Source organism: Engraulis encrasicolus, unplaced genomic scaffold (assembly GCF_034702125.1).
Source record: "Engraulis encrasicolus isolate BLACKSEA-1 unplaced genomic scaffold, IST_EnEncr_1.0 scaffold_212_np1212, whole genome shotgun sequence".
Taxonomy (NCBI): Eukaryota; Metazoa; Chordata; class Actinopteri; order Clupeiformes; family Engraulidae; genus Engraulis; species Engraulis encrasicolus.
In genome coordinates this window covers 36355-54311 of record NW_026945496.1, presented here as the reverse complement: position 1 = coordinate 54311, position 17957 = coordinate 36355, and the positions used below count along the sequence as shown (strand labels likewise).

At 41.8% G+C, this 17957-nt stretch overlaps 1 protein-coding gene across 1 annotated transcript; it reads right to left on the bottom strand.

Moving 5' to 3' along the window:
• Positions 1–3157: 3157 nt before the first annotated feature.
• LOC134442692 (uncharacterized) lies at positions 3158–17633 on the bottom strand. The gene is made up of 3 exons (XM_063192734.1): positions 17559–17633; positions 16909–16978; positions 3158–5276 (listed from the first exon to the last, which is right to left on the bottom strand). The coding sequence occupies exons 1-3, from the start codon at positions 17631–17633 to the stop codon at positions 3226–3228; spliced, it is 2196 nt and encodes a 731-aa protein (XP_063048804.1). The 3' UTR covers positions 3158–3225.
• Between the last annotated feature and the right edge of the window lie 324 nt (positions 17634–17957).

The following is a 17957-nucleotide window of genomic DNA, read 5'->3' as shown; positions in this document are numbered from 1 at the left end:
CCCCTGCCAGATTGTTTCCTAAAATCACATGCACGCCTTGAACTGGCAATGCTGGACGCACAGCCAGTATCACCTCCCCTTTAACCAGATCTGACTCCAACACAACCCGATGCAAGGGAGCTGACATCACCCTCATCTCAAACCCATGGAGGTTGACACGCTTCTTAAAGGGACAGTTTGGTCAATTTCAACATGCAATTGTATTGCTCACGCTACTCTTGACTTGTCAGTACCTGGTGATGCCACATTTTTCGGCTCAGCCCTTTCCGAGATATGAGCAATTCTAATGGGGGCAGCGTTTGTTTCCATTTTTAAAAAATGAAACATAGGCCAACTCCAAATATTTTCCCAAAAGGTACTGCTGTTTGCTAGTTGTCTTCTGATGTTTTATAACCTTTTGGATGTTTTTGGGAATAAATAAAAATGTTTTTTTGAAATGTAAACAAAGAGCTGCCCCCATTACAATGACCAGGATCTCGGAAACGGCTGAAGAAGAAGAAAGGCACTGACAAGTCCAGGGTAGTGTGAGCATTACAACTGCATGTTGAAATTGACCAAACTGTCCCTTTAACATTGGAATGAGCTGAGAACGGCAACACTGATTCCAGCACGTATGACTCGGATGCGCCGGTATCTCTTAGAATTTTAACCGGCACTCTCCCCCCCAATCAGAGAAACAAAACCCGCCGTTATGAAGGGAGCAAAACCTGCACTGGAAGCATCCGTCATAGGCCCAGCCCCCGGCAGCACGGTCTGCTTTATTTCGTTACTTCCACCAGCCGACTGTTTAACACCTGCTTGGGGTGTGGTAGGCTGCGCGACACAAGCAAACGGTCTGCCACTCACATCACTGTGCATAGAACGCAAAAATGGACACTCAAGTTTGCAATAGCCCTTTTCAAAACAATTCCAACATGCATCCCTTTGTGAATCTGGCCCATCAACCCCATCGACCTGAGGCGGAGAAGGCCCACTGAAAGGTTGAGGTTGAGGGCGCATTTCATCTCTTGCGTCTGTGCGTCAGGACATACTTGTCAGCTAGAGTGGTGGCCTCGGCAGCAGTTTTTACACAGTGTTCATGTATAAAGGTAGCCACACGAGGGGGAACAATGTTTTTTAACTGTTCTAGAATCAAGTCACACAATGTTTTGAATTTTGTCTGCACCCTCAGAAACTCGCCAATGATTGAAAAATGTTGTCATCACCCTTCCTCCAGTTTCTGAACCTTAATCTATAGGCTTCAGGGACCAACTCATATGATTTTAGAACCGCATTTTCACAGTGACATAGCGCTTTCTTTGCTCTCCCGTTAACGAAATAAAAGCCTCTTGCGCTTTACCGACAAGGACGCTTTGGAGCAGTAATACACGCTCCGCATCCGACCAAGCATTATCGACGGCCAGAATCTCGAAAAGAGCGAAAAATGTGTCAGGATCGCGCTCATTAAACTTGGGCAAAAGTTTGATCATATTCGCCAAATTCAAGTCTAGTGGCAGCCCCTGTTGGGAAAAAGCAGAGACACCGGTAGTAGCCGCCGTCCTGCCCTCACCCAACAGTTTAAGGCGTTCTACCTCTAGCTGCAATTTCTTATACTCCAGTTCTCGATCCTTTTCACGTTCATTTGCTTACAATTCCATTAAATGTATCTGTTGCTCGTAGGTCAAGGATACACCTCCTACGCTGGCAGCGCTCACCATGCCTCTTTTCCCCTCCTGCACTACAGACACGGGGACCCCAGGCGCAGTACCACCCTTAACCACCCCTTTCGCACTCAACGCATGTTCAACCACTTGTACCAACTCAACTTTTTTAATCCCCTTCGAGATGTCTGACTTGAAATGAAAATGGGCCGCCACTCGTAACAGCTGTTGTTTAGTCAGCAGCCGCAACCCCTCCGCAGAAGGAGCCGCCAAAAAAACTTCCACCGCATCCATCCCCAAAACAATCCCAACCCAACGCTACCAGTAATAAAGGCTACAACTCCACCCCAGCGCACCTGGCCCTTATTTTACTTACCAATCAACGCTACCATGCCCACGCTAACATATTTCCAAAAAACCCCACTGGATGTTAGTAGGCCCATCATGCCAACTGAAAAAAAACAAAACAAAATGTTTTCTCTCCCAAAAAATAATTGTACGCCAAAAAAAAAGAAACGAATATCAGTAACACGTCTGACTAAAGGCGGAATCCTGCCAAAACGATCGACTACAGCTGTATACGATTTGGAGCGCCCTACATTATAAACAGCAAAGACTATTTCCACAACCTATGTCTTCACATGCCCCCGCGGTTGAGCCCCATACGGCTCCCCCCCGTTCGACATGCCACACATGGAAAACAATAAACTTTTGGGCGGTGTCACCTACGGCAGGGTGTGCATGTAGCTCCTTGCAATTCCTAATTTTCTCTTCAGCTGTGGCAGAATCCCCCCATAATTTACCCCCAGACGTGCAGAAAATAGGCTACAACGACGCCGGCCTAAAGGAAATCCCCATGCAAATTTGAACAGAATCCCTGCGCATGCCACAGACTACGTCACTGAACCAACAACACTGCGGGGGTTCCCCCTACATGCAGTCCGTGAGCTACTTAACACTCATGTACAGGTGTTTCGGATATGCCATTTAAGAAGAAAAATATGCCCAGGATATAACTCTGGACTAGACGAGCACCCAATATGTTAGGACCGCCTGGCTCGAGGCAGCCGAAACATGAAAGGGAGACCACACCGCAGCGTCAAATTCACATGATATTTATTTTTACAAGATTTGCATGGTAAACAGCGAGAGCTCCAGAGAATAGCGACCAGCGTGGCGCGCTGGGAGAGAGAGAGTTGAGCGCAGGAAGGCCAGTCCCTATATTCAGATTGCAATCAGCCACCTGGCTCTCCGGCATTCAGCGAGTTAAAGAGACGCACCTGAAGAAGGGCAGAGCACAAAAGATTAAACAGGCAGAATAGCAGCCATTCATAACAATGTAAACATCCCTATTATGACAATTCCTCACCATGTGGAAAACACTGAATGTATGATAACATTTTAAAATCTTTAGCTCAACCATGGTTTCAGATTTTTGTTCCTAAATCCCAGATAGTTTATTAGAAACAGAGTTACGCAATGCCCAAGAATCAGTAGTAGTCCTCCTCCCTCTCCCCAAACCTAGACGGGTCAGAAACAGACAACATACAAAAACTCAGCAGTATTGGTCACCATCTTCGTAACTTCACAAAACTGTCTGAGGCTGTTCTTTCCCAGCAAACCCAGCCTGCACTATCTCTTTCAATCTCTCAGTTGTCTCAGGCGCTGCAGCAGGCAAAATGGCTTTCAGGCTCCCCTCAATTTTGGCCATCCTGGCATCTGTCTTCTCCTCAAACTCCTTCTTGTTCTTCAGGACTAGTTGTAGGATGCCATCTTGTGCTTCTTTGCAGGACTCCTGAAGCATCTCACGCTCCCTCATGAGTTGTGGGTTGCTGCTGTCCATGGCCATGAGCCTCCCCGGACTGCTCACTCGGTCCATCAGGTACTTTCCAGAGATTTCAGTGTAGGTGCCAGAGATTATGTGGACCAGGTTGGCGATGTTGGAGGCCTGAAACATCTGGTTGTACAGCATGTCTTTGGTGAAGAGCTTGATGTTGTACATCCGTGCTTTTGTACTCTCTGCTGTCACAAACTTTGTGAGTGTCCTGTGGAGGCTGGTTTTGACAATGTTGGAGACCATCTGGAAGAAGAGCACCATCTTCTCCCACTGTTCTTTGACCCTGCCCATGGCATCCATGCCCTTCACCAGCATTTTGATGGTAGTCTCAAAGTCAATCTCTTTGATCTCACAGTTCTGTAGTTCACACAAGATCTCAGTCAGTTCCTTACGATTCTTCTCCATGTTTTCCACACACTTGTTGTACTGCTCTCGTGTATGCTTGAGTTGCTCTCGGCTCTGCTCAATGCGGAAACGGGCATTCTCTGATGCTTGCTGAGAAACCGACGTATCCCCTAAGCTGTTGGTTAGTGCTTTTGACAGCATTGGGGACTTGGGGGCCAGGGCTGGAGAACCCATGAGTTTTTTGCTTTTGGAGTCAAAAGCCAGGGCCTGTTTCTGGAGGCTCTGCAAGTCTTTAATGAGCTTTTTAGTTTTCTTGCTATCCCATTCCTGGTCTGGTTTATAGGTAGCCAGGTCATCACAAACGGCAATGCCCTTTCTGAGTAGAGACAAAACACTCTTCTTCGCTTTATTGTCTGGACACATCTCAAAATCATCCTTGAGGTTTTGAAACTGAGTCTTGGTCCACTTACTCTTCATAGATTTTGACTTCTGGTCATAGAGGTTTCTCCAGTCAATTTCATCTTCATTGACATTCTGGATCAGGGAGCCCATGATCTCCAGAATGGCTCCTGAGCTGCTTAGGATTTTCATGTCTGAAGTTATATCCATCTCCTCTGCAAAACTGACTCGGTGAAGCATTCCTTTAATTCCAACATTACTCATACTTTTTGTGCATCCATTTATTATACTGTTTACACTATTGGCAAGACCTTCAAGAAAATCCATGCCTATCATTTCCCATCCAGTGGGAATTAACTCCATTGCTTGCTTGTATGCATTTTGTGCTTCTTCTACCTGCTGACCCATGGCCTCCATTGCTTTCTTGGATCGGTCATTGAACTCTTTAGCCATCTTTTCCCTCAGTTGTGCTTCCTTCATTGTTGTTTTGATATTCTCCAGTTCTTCTCCATAAAAATGTTGAGCATTGATACATGCCTCCAGAAGTTCTTGGATTAAACAGATCACGTCCAAGTATTTCTTCTCAACTCCTTCTGCCAGTATCACACATTCGTCTGCAATGTCACTGATGTTTTCCAGTTGGTTTGGGAGGAGTTTGTCCATTACGTTATCTGGAGCATTGAAAAGGATCTCGACTGCCTCCTTCATGAAATCAGAAACATTGCCAGTGTGAATGCGGATTTGATCCATGTTCTTGTGGGCCTTGTTGAAAGCTTGCCATCCAGAGTTGCAAATTTGCATCAGACATGCCCTGAAGGAGTCTGGGTATTTAATGTACTGGAAGCCGTTTGGTGGAGGGTTCTTGTTGATGGAGAAGTCATTCTTGACATCAGAGGAGATGACAGCAAGCTCTCCCATGATGGCAATAGAGAGGGGAGCAGGGTACAGGTACTCCTCCCAGTTTGCATTGGGCTGCATCAGCATTGTGGTGGTTTCACGCATTTCTGCCGCTGTGGTCAGGCTCTGGGTAGTCTTTGAGAGGGCCATGTTGTGATCTGTTAAAGAGAGAAGAGATATACAGTATATATGAAGAACATGGTTAGAAGAAAGTGATATATATGGAATAGAGAACTCAATATACATATGGATTGTACTATATATATACGTATATATATATATATATATATATATATATATATATATATATATATATATATATATATATAAGAGAGAGAGAGAGAAAAAAAAACCTTGAGATATGTATTGTGGAAAAACGTTGATATACATGGAATGCAAAACCTGATATATATGGATTCAGATAGGGTAGATAGATAGGGAGGCCTATGTGTAACGCCGCATTATGTAATAACGGTGCAATATGTAATAATGTAACAAATTATTACATAATGCGGTGACAATTGCCGCATTGTGTAATAATTTACGCATTTCGTAATAAATTTCTTGAACGCATTTCGTAATAACTTTTTTTTCATCTTGTAATAAATTATTACAAAATGCGAAATTTATTACGGAATGCGGCCGCAACTTTTTTTTTTGATGGAAATGTAATAACATGGTGCATTATGTAATAATCTATATGGATATGTTTTTTTCTGCACTTGGATTCAGTAGGCACCGCACACACATAGTCTCAGTGACATGGTAGTCACTGCCCTCTCTCTCTCTCATTCTTCTCAGTTCTCAAACTGCTCGAGAGTCGTGAATGATGCGGTTAAAACCGTTAAGAAATCATTTCACAAGTTGTTGCGTGCAACGAGACTTTCTGCTACATTACACCAATTTACAGCGAGATTAAATAGGCCAGGTCTAAACACTTCACGAGGTGGTGAAAACTTGTCTTGCACGTGGGTCTGTCTCAGGGCGCAGATCTCGTAGCAGGAGAAACCTGTGCAGTTGTGGTCCTCGGTGCGAGTGGGCTATCCACTACTACACAGTAACCACATAATGATGAGAGAGAGAGAGAGAGAGAGAGAGAGAGAGAGAGAGAGAGAGAGAGAGAGAGAGAGAGAGAGAGAGAGAGAGAGAGAGAGAGAGAGAGAGAGAGAGAGAGAGTGTGTGTGTGTGTGTGTCCGCTGACGCACGGAGACAAACCTGGCCCATATTGATCTTTCAGGGTAACGTTTAGGTGAAATGTATAACTAAATCTATACTGGATGTTGTCAGGCGAGGTGTTTTGAAACATATATGTGAAATTCACAGTCTATAACAAAGCCAAACTGCAAATTTGTTTATGAAAATGTAGTCCTATCATTTTACAGCTACTTCTGAAGTATTGGGCTCCTCGCTGGCAGAGCCTCTATGACGTAGATAGAGGGAGTCCAACTTAAGTTCTGGCTCAGCTCTCGCTTGTGGATGTAAGTTTACCAACCATTTTGGTTGTAGTAGAGAGGCTGGGAAAAGTGGACAGTTATATTGTATGTGGGCTATTGAAAATGGTCTATTACTGTGTTTGTGCATTGTGTATTAAAAAAGACAGATCAGCGGGTCTATCGGTTTATCTAGAATATGAAACTGTTCTGGGTATCCGCGCTGTCTGTGGCCATGCGTAATTTGCGATTATAAACAGGGGGGCGATATCTAGGCCTATCTCTCCTTTGCTTTCACATGAGAGATGCATTTCATAGGCAAATCTAAAACAGTCTCAATGTAGACCATTACATAGGATACTTAGAAATAGCGACTACTTTAATATTTTTCACAAAAACGGCATTTAACGTGGAGTAAAGACATGCCTGCCGCCTAAATGGACTTGCGCCCTCTGTCCATGGTGCTGAAACCGCGGCACTACTCTTATGTGAAGCGCGTTAGGCCTATAGTTTCACGAGGGGATTGGCTTACAGGCTACAAAAAGACTAAAGGCTACAAAAAGACTAAACTATACAATAGGCTATGGTTGAAGGCCCTACCCTTTGCCGACAATGATGAGAAATAATATGGTCACTCACTGTGAGTGGCATGGCGTCAAACGTTTCCTACTCGGTGCAAAACAATAACTCATAGCACCCGAGAAAAATGCCATGTTGTAAAAATGGCATATAGCCTATTTTCAATTTCAGTTCACTGCTCAGTAGGCCTATTACATGAAACTTCAATAAAGCTCATCCACATGCACGTCACAAAACAATAAACCAGGCGGCGGGACTTTCGATTATATTCCCTCCAAAAATGTCCGCATGTCACAAAAAACAGTTATTTGCATTGTCCGTAATTATACCAAACTAAAAAAGTATTCCCGTAGGCTAGAAGAAATCAAGTCTTCAGCTGCTATAATCCTCGTTACAAAACTGAAACAAAAATGCCAGCACAAATATTACCTAGGCTATATAGCCTATCTATTTTTGCATTGCGAGCTGTCCACGTGTGGTGCTAGGGGCGAAATGTGCACTGGCAGCACTCGTCGTTGAGTTTGGGAGATGTCTTTAGTGGGAGTAGGCCTATTTGAATGTGTAAAACACGTTGGACATGCTGGACATTTTCAGTAGGCTATGCTTGGGGAAGTAGATCGATTATTATTTGCATGCGTCTTGTTCCACCGTCAAGCTTGCATCAGCATGCCAACGTTAGGCTATTTGCCAAACTAACGTTGACGTGGTCCTGACATTTTGCTGAATAGCATAATATCTCTACAAAATCGGGAGTAAATTGAATTGAATTGAAGTCTCCCAACATGTCTTGCCAATCCATGAGGATACGGAAAATCTAGCACACCACACGCGGAGAAAGCGTTCCTTTGATAGAGAGGATACCTGCGTCTTTGTAAAGTGCTGCGCGCACGTTTGATTGCCGGTTTTACAAATTACGGGGATAAACATGCCAGGTCCAAATTACTAACAGTAAGACAGGGATGATCTTTCTCGCAGAGCAATGTTGTCTGCAACAGCGAGTCTCGCCTGGTTTTGTGTAGGCTAGGGTTACGACACGCAATCCACCGCTGGACCAGCTGACTATCAGCAATCACCGCAAGAATCAAACCTGTTTGTTTCAAATCCTGGTCATCCCTCGTGAGTGTAGGCTACTGCATATAGGTTAGGCCTAGTTAAAACATTGCTACGACCCAATTTGGCACACTGCCCACTTCATGCCCAAAAGACACAACGTCGGAAGGGATTCGGTTACTGACAGAGGTACGAAGCAGTCCTCAACAGAAAAAAAGATGGAAATGTGGATACTATGTGGGCCTGGAGAAAGAGGTTCACTCTCTCCAGCAGTTCAAAACCACCGTGTCAGGTTATGCTTCGGAAGCATATCGGTTTTTTTTTTTCCGACAAAAACGAAGCGCCATAAGTCACAGTCAAGTTTCTAGGCTATAGGCCAGTACAACAGCGTTAATAAACTCCAAAAAAGTCATGTGACATACCCTAATAATGACAATCTTACTGTGCAAACGAAGTGTGGGGGATTGGGGCAATAAAAACAGTCGGTGGTGGGTAGTGCGCGATAGCTCTGTGATGGGGAGGGGGATTCTTTTGGCTACACCTAGCCTACCCAACTCAGGACTCTGGATCCAACCGAGAATCTCCACAATGAGGGAAACACATCGAAAACATAAAATTAAATATGCTATATGCACAAATAGAGTTCATATCAATCAGACATTCTATTAGGTTAACAATGTTATTTTGAAACCTAATGAAGAGCCACATAATAACGGTCTGGCACACCCTCATGGCGCTGCTGCAGCGCATTGACATGGAGGAAACCTACAAAAAATATGATTATTATTTTAAATAATAAAACGGTTCAGACGGTATCTGGTGGATACTGCCACTGTTTAAGGCCATTTCACTTCTTGAAATTTAGCCTATAGGTCTGGAAAGGTGTTACAATATTAGAACCTGGCCTATTCTCTGCGGTGCTTAGTATGTCGGTAGAACGCGGCGACTCCCTCTATCTACGTCGGATCAATATGGGCCAGGTTTGTCTCCGTGCGTCAGCGGACACACACACGCGCGCACACGCACACACGCACACGCACACACACACACACACACACACACACTCTCTCTCTCTCTCTCTCTCTCTCTCTCTCTCTCTCTCTCTCTCTCTCACACACACACACACACACACAAGTTGTGAAATGATTTCTTAACGGTTTTAACCGCATCATTCACGACTCTCGAGCAGTTTGAGAACTGAGAAGAATGAGAGAGAGAGAGGGCAGTGACTACCATGTCACTGAGACTATGTGTGTATTGAATCCAAGTGCAGAAAAAACATATCCATATAGATTATTACATAATGCACCATGTTATTACATTTCCATCAAAAAAAAAAGTTGCGGCCGCATTCCGTAATAAATTTCGCATTTTGTAATAATTTATTACAAGATGAGAAAAAAGTTATTACGAAATGCGTTCAAGAAATGTATTACGAAATGCGTAAATTATTACACAATGCGGCAATTGTCACCGCATTATGTAATAATTTGTTACATTATTACATATTGCACCGTTATTACATAATGCGGCGTTACACTATGGCAAGCTGTGACAATGCACCCTGTGAGTGCATCATCACGGCGTCTAAATTGACAGACGCCATTGAAACCATCAGACTATCACCGTTTTCCTTGCCTACGTTACATACTTTGGTCATGGACTTTGGTGTTACATCACATGTTTCATGAATGCTGTTTACTGTCTAGCCTAGCAGTTTTACATGGGTGCACACATGTTTAGTTTGCTGGCTTCATAGGTAAATTGAGTATTTTTGAGTGTCTAGAGACACCATCGAATGTTTGCTAGGTAGCTTGAAACCTCATGTTTCTTACCAGTGTCACAGCATGGTTCAGCTGAGCATGGTATTTAGTGGGACTCAAATGAGATTTATGCGTTTTATGATTGTGATTATTGTTGCATATTGAGATGCACTCCTGATGTTAAGAAGGCCTGATGTAATTATGATGTTTATGGTACCATTTTAAATGTTTCTAGCTAGTAATGTAGCTTGCCTGTGTAATAGTAGGGGATCTAACCGTCCAAAAAGGGTCTAATCGTTACGCGCTGGATAGAAGCACCAAAATTGATGTAGACCTTCCTTAGGGTGTTCTCCATCATTTCAGAAGGGGTGCCCCAAATTTCAATGTCATTAAGGTCATTTTTATGGGGTAAATTCAAGATGGCTGCCCAAAATGAGCCAATGGTAGTAAAATACTGTACTGCCTGGACATATTGGTGTTATGGGCCAATCCACCTATTTGTGTGTGATGTATACAAACTGAATTTTGAAAATATGTGTAAAACTTACCATACAAACAATGTTATATGGGTGGGAGACGTGACGCCTTGTTTTTTCGTAACATTGGTTAAAAACCTACAAAACTGTTATTTTTCCTTTAAAAAACAAATGTCAATGAAATAAGATGTGGTACATTATGTTTCATATTAGTCTTAGATGAGAAGAAACATTTTTGTTAAGATTTATGTAAAGGTTTATATGTCAAATATCCTGCGGTGTGACTGTAACATTAATGAAACCTGAAATATAATATATATATAAATTAACCAACAACATTTTGAGTAATGTATGAAGCATTTGGCATGATTGCATAAATATTAACTTTATATTAAGATATGTGAATGTGAAAAAAAACTCAAGACAGTAATATTAACTACAAGTTCAATTTCGTAACACAAATTGCGTCCTGTGGGGTGACATGTATGTCAATGTTTGTGAATGGGCAGCTGCAAGGCCAACTACAAGGGTCTTAAAGACTGGCTCCTAACCAGTCAGTACCTCAGTTATTGGAGAGTGCTGTGGAAGTTTAAGGTGACTCTTAACCTCTTAATATGTCTTCATATTGCAATCTTTCTGTCACGCAATGCTTAGGTTCATTTTATGGTGTCCTGTGGTGTGACTGCTCTTATAGGAGGAAAAAAAGTTTTTTTATAAATGAAAACACATATTAAGATTAAACACAATATCATTATCAAGTTAGCATGAGCTCAGATGTCAGTCATGTATACAAAAGGATTAAAATGGTCATAATGCAGTGAATTCCCTGTGGTGTGACTCCATTTTCCTGCGGTGTGACATGCCTATGCAATGTGTTGATGCAAGACACATTTCTCCAAAAATGGCAAAAATAAGGTGAAATTCCACAGACCACTAAGTGCTTTATTTTTTTAAATTTTTCCCAATTTTTATCCATCATTTTTTTCAGGAATTTGACAAACTTTTTTTTTTTTTGCGTTACGCCCTTAAACGTCAACCACCCATATATGTCTCATTTAGATTCAAAAACAGGAAAATCATAAAAACCATGGTCAGAATGAGATCACTCTACAATTGAGTGCTCATTTCTGGGCAATTAGCTATTGAACCAAAATTCATTAAGAGTTTTAAAAACTTGCAGTGGGTCATATCTATAACATCCAAAAAGAAAATTGTGGTTAGAAAATTTAGGGGAGAAGAGATAAACCCTTGAACTGGGCCACACATAACTGTCCCAATGTTAGCATGCTAGCATTAGCAGGTTCAGACACTCAGTCTTCTCTTCAGATAAAGATGGCAAACAATAATTTTAATCCCACTTCCACACGCACACGAACTACTACTACTTCCTTAGGACCCCCTCAATGATTTAAGCCTAGGAGTCCAACTGAAATATTCATATCAATCAAGTCAATAATACATGTACATATCAAGTGTCAGTGACAGCTTGGATGATTTACTATAGGCCATTACAAAATAAAATGTATGCTGATTAATGTTCAGATATGTATATCTCAGTCCTAAGTGTACAATGGAGTGATAAGGGCATTTATGCTTAGGAAATTATGAATAATCAATATGCAATACACCATACATACAGTATATTGACAAATACTTTATGTTTTAAAAGAGCAAAATGGTAACATGTCTGTTTTTCATCTACTTTTGGCTTTAACCTAGATGACATGTTGGCTACCTAACCACTTAATTTATTTTTTTGCTCATTATTTTTTATTTGTGGGTGTGGTCCTTTGTTCAATTCATGTCTGCCTTCCCTCTCTCACATAGGCTACTAAAATATTATTTCAAAAACTTGTAATGTAGAAATCCTGTTGGCTTTGGAGGGAAAGTCAAAGTAGCCCAAAAATCATCAAGACTATACTGTACTCTACTGTATTGCACTGTACTGTACTGTGATATACCATACTGTACTCTACTGCACCATGCAGTATGCTACTGTACTGTACTGTACTGTACTGTACTGTACTGTACTGTACTGTACTGTACTGTACTGTACTAGACTGCACCGTACTGTATGCTACTGTACTGTACTGTACTGTACTTAACTATACTGCACCGTACTGTATGCTACTGTACTGTACTGTACTATACTCTACTGTACTTTATTATACTGTCCCTGTGTACTGTACTATACTCTACTGTACTTTATTATACTGCACCGTTCTGTATGCTACTGTACTGTACTGTACTGCAGTCCACTGCACTGCACTGTACTGTACAGTACACCTACATAGAACTGAAACATGTAGAGCAGGGTTTCTCAAACTGGGGTGCGTGACCTGCCATAAGGGGGTGCACGAGCTGAATAGAGCAATGGCGGATATGTGTGTGTTTATCCAGCATTAATGAACCATAAGTACTTTTCAATTGTATGGTAAATTGTATGCTGGAAGGGTCCATCTGAAGTGTAGTTTACCGCCTAGACTTCATGTAACAAGTGCAACAATGCAACAAGTCTCATTGTAATGACAGCTGAAAAAATGTAAGGTCTATCCCCAAAACAAATGTGCGGGGAATGCACAGTGAATCCATACTTGCATGGCCATCAGCACACCAAAATATTCGCAATGGGGTGTGCAAACCACATTGAATTGTACAAGGAGGTGCACAGGGGGAAAAGTTTGGGAACCGCTGATGTAGAGCATTCTGAGGACATGTACAATATTATGCAAAAAGGTGTAGTGGTTAATGAGTTATGTTACTGTTACCACTCAAAATCTTGAAGGTTAAAAAAGTCTTGTGGCATTTTGTTTGCGGGGTATGGTAGACTATCCTTCCTTGTGCCTTGCATATCAAGAAAATGAGTACAGGTAATGATTTACTTTCATAGTATATACCATATGAGAATTGTTGTTTTATATAGATATTTCTCCTATGGGTAAGGGTGGCAAAAGACCTACGGTACATGTTGTCCATCAGCTGTCAGTTTTGATAGCAATTTAAGTACTCAATGATTACTGAGCTAACTAATACAACTTTTGAGTACTAGGTGAGGACTTGTCTGCAAATTAAAAAAAAAAAATCAATTTACCTCTGTCTTCTTACTCAACATATACTAAGAAATCATTTCCATTTAATTTGAACTGAAGCCATACTGTGGCCTACATGTAGGCCTATATTGAGTAATCTGTAATGCCATTCTAAAGATGACTGAAATGCTCTCACAATATGCACAATGCCTTGTAAAAATATAGAATTAGGTGATCTTATGGGGTTCTTCATACATATGGAAAGGTCCTGTCCTTTTTAGTCTAGTCATTATGAGGGGTCCACGCGCACCCCCCGTAATTGTTGTTGACACCCATTTTTTTAGACTCCTTAATATGTCTAGTTAACAATAAAAGATGTTAACATTGCTGCAAATTGTCCCATGACTGTTTTTCAGAGGTCATCTTGGAAACTGTGCAATAGCGATTTGTGCAATTCTGACATTTGACTATTCACATAACTTTTGAACCAGACATGGTACAAAGACAAATTAGACCACTTTTCCACATAATTCCAGCATGGAGAATTGATTGGAAGGCTCATTGGGTTCATAAAAACATGTTTAGACTACTTTGTAGGACAAAAATGACAAAAATGTATCAAATATTCTATAGATTCGGACATTAACTAATGTCTAAGTTTTCAAAAATAGTGCAAAGATTACAGAAATTCCAAGCATTTATGACTAAATACATTCCTTGACTTCAGGTGACTACCATACATACTGTCATTAACATCAAAACATCCCTGCAACCTTTTAAGGTTATGCTAGTCATGGTTGATGCGAAAAGCACAATATATTAGCAATCTGATGCATTGATGAATTGACTCTCCCAAAACATCTAACAACAGATTTTTCAGTGGTTTACAATAGTATCAGATGTACTTAGAACATAATAAATGTTTGCCCAGTTTTTGGTGACTAGAAAGGCCTCAATTTCAAGGTGGCCGCCACCAGGCCCACAAAATGAGCATTGTCTGAAAATTACCATACAATGACCGGAAATTGTGATGTTTGATATGCATTTTGACAATGTAATATTCTTAATACCATCCTTACTTCATGGGTAAGTAATTATAAATACATTTTGACATTGACAACATAAATAAAAAATAAACTTATTGAATTAAATTACATCGAAATTAGTGAAATAGAGCTGGCATGTGTTGGCTCCGAATCATGTGAAGCCAAGAAATATAGGTGTTTTACTCCATGTTTTCTGACTTAATCAGTTAATGTTCTGAGTAATTGCACTACTATGTACTGTTAACAACAATGTGAAATTCCCACTCTTCAGCAATTCTGAAGATTTAGAATCATCATACTTTTATTTGATATTTCCTAACTCCTTGTTGGCAGCACAGTGCATACAATTTCTCACAAAGAAATTCACCCATTATTGCTTTAAAACATGCAACACGCCAGCCAGCTCCAGAACATTGCTATTTTCCTGCAATTTGCCAGAAGAATCCATCCCAATTTCCATGGTAACACAACATGCCCAACAACTAGGATACTAAACGATGCAACATCTACAGCAGGGTTTCCCAAATGGGGGAACGCAGCCTGCTATACGTTTGGGAACCGCTGATATACAGTATTAAGCCAGGGGGGTATAATGAGAACATGGTTAAGTAATAAACCACTAAGTAAACCAACAAGGAATGGCAAATTTGCTAATAGATATACCTATGATTTAGTTAAGAAAATGAGGGCTCCAGGTTATTCTATTAAATTATTTGCCTTTAACACAAGGTTAACTTGACCTGTTTCACTACTAAACCAGCGTCTTAGTATACACCCCCCAGGATGCACTTTGATTTAAAATCAAAGCTCATAAAACCATTATCTCCAGGCACATCTGTGAGAAACACTGTGTCTGTGTCAAACTCTGTGTCTGCCACGATCAACCTATGAAAACCAGCTGGTTCAGACAATGGCCAAAAGTTGTGTGCGCAAAGACTGAGCAGCTTTTCTAAACTATCTCTTTACCAACAAGGCATGATCCCATCATGTTTCAAAGCTATCACCATCAAAGTTGTCCCAAAGAAATCATTCCTATTCTGATGCCAAGCATCATGAAATGCTTTGAAGGGCTAGTCTTGTCGCACATCCAACAACAAATACACCCATCCACCTTCTTCTTGATCGCATTGTATGCTCAGCCAGGTCTTCCACAGTGGATGCAATTTCTCCAGTCCTCCCAGCCCTAATCCATCTCTATAAAAAGACTAATATGAGAGAATGCCCTGACATATGAGGAGGCTGGTCATGGATTACAATCCAGCATTCAGCAAGACTTCTTTAGCCAAGCACCAAATGCCAAGAACCTCATTTACCATAACTCTGAGCACAGGGCCCAAGGTGTGCTCAGTCCTCAGTGCTAAACAACCTATTAGCACCAACCCTCTTTGGAAGTTTGCAGACGACAGAGCTCTAGTGGATATCCTCACCATCGGTTGATAAGACTGGTTGACATTGTTGATGTGGTACAGACACAACAACCTCCTGCTGACAGGTAGCGAGACTGAAGAGATTGTTGTCAACTTCCACACCCAATACCGAGGGCAAGCCCAACACCCTTCACACCCTTCACCCATCACTGGTTTTGTTACTGGTGTAGAGAGAGTGAGCTACACAAAATCCATGGAGAGATGCATGAGTGAGGCTCTCTACTGGGACACCAACCCTTCGTCACTGAAATAGCGCACTAATGCCACTGCTTCATGAGCATTTGCTCAGCATCCAATAATCTATGTGAGCTGTGGCAAAAAGGTTTGCTATGTCCCTCACCACAATGTCCAGAGCATGGAGGAGATGCCAGTACACCAAGGTACATGGAGTAGGCCATAGGATGGTTTTACAATCCAGCAGTGGGATCACTATCTCCTTCCTTGTGCCAGGTGCAGGAAGAGCGCTACCAGGGCCCTGCAGATTGAGCTTTATAGGCCACTAATGTCAAGTGCTCAAATGGTCAGAAACAATAACAATTCTTGATAGTGACTTTCAAAACACCACCACGGTTGCTTTATATGGTGTGTGTGTGTGTGTGTGTGTGTGTGTGTGTGTGTGTGTGTGTGTGTGTGTCTGTGTGTGTGTGTGTGTGTGTGTGTGTGTGTGTGTGTATGTGTGTGTGTGTGTGTGTGTGTGTGTGTGTGTGTGTGTGTGTGTGTGTGTGTGTGTGTGTGTGTGTGTTTTGAGAGTGAGTCTGGAGATGTTTGTGAGATGGTAGAAAGCAGATTTGGTGACTATTTTGATGTGGGACTGAATTGATATTGATGAATCTAGGATAAAGGATGAATCCAGGGACTGAGTGTGACATATTGCTGCCGGTTTTATAGGTAGTGAAACCAGACGAGTGCTGTGCCAGATAATCCAGTGAACTCAGAGAGCCATTGTAAGAGGATGGTGTTAGGTACTGTAGGGAGCGATTTTGCATATACCAGAGAGAATTAAGACTTGCACATTCACCATTGGTTCCCTGTGTTCTTCATAGATGAGAGCAGGTTCACACTGAAGACATGTGACAGACATGACAAAGTCAGGAGAGAACATGGAAAATGTTGTTATGCTGCCTGCAACATCATTTATGAACAGCACAAGGCGCCGATGGTGAATTTGCCATTTTGATGTTCTCTGTTCTTAAGCAAACTGCCCCCTACGGTGCTGCTCAGAAAGCATAGGCCCCATGTGTGGATTAGGGTGGCAGACGTCCGTCATAAGAACGGACAGTCTGTCTTTTCAGTGCCTTGTCTGGCGTACGGCACCGCATTAAGCCAAGCAAAAATGCATGAAAATGCATGAAATTGCATCTAAGAAACACACTTTTTCTTGGGGGAGGACCCCCACACCCCCCATCCGAAAAGATGTCCTCCTTTTAACTGTCACGGAGATGGTCACCTTAGTGTGGATACCAGGTCCTTATACCCTCATCATGAAGCCTGTTTCTGACCATTTGAACAGCAGTATGTAGGCCTACATTAGTTGCCTGTAAAGCTCATTTTGCAGAGCTCCAGCAGTGCTCTTCCTGTGCCACTTGGCACACAGGAGATATTAAACCATCCTATGGTCTCCTCTACGTTCCCTGATGTACTGGCATATCTCCCGGCATCTCCTCCATGCTCTGGGCAGTGCTGAGGGACACAGAATACTTTGCACTATTGGCCATGTGCACTAGACCCACTCTGTTCTCTATGCCATAACATATATGTACTGCTTTTATTACTGTTGCTGACAATTTGCTTTGGTCTAGCATTTCTTTGTGGTCACTGTAGTAGTTTCACATTATCTTTTTTTGTGCCTCTGCACATCAGATGCTGTCCTGTTTTGCAATTCCACGTGTGTCCTGTCTTGTCTTCACATGTTTGAAACACAAATTTAGTCTTTTGTATGAGTTTCTAGCTTTCTACCATCATCACTTTACAAAACCACACAGTTGTAGTGAACTTCTTTCATATGAAATTGTACTTATCACTTACCCATCAAGCAGATA

Excerpts from the sequence above, each read along its gene's own strand:
- LOC134442692 (XM_063192734.1), bottom strand. The coding sequence starts at position 17,633 with ATGGCCAATAGTGCAAAGTATTCTGTGTCCCTCAGCACTGCCCAGAGC. Across the intron at positions 16,979-17,558 it reads AGATGCCGGGAGATATGCCA|TGTGAACCTGCTCTCATCTA; the intron begins GTACATCAGGGA and ends ACATGTCTTCAG. Across the intron at positions 5,277-16,908 it reads GCAAGTCTTAATTCTCTCTG|ATCACAACATGGCCCTCTCA; the intron begins GTATATGCAAAA and ends TCTCTTTAACAG.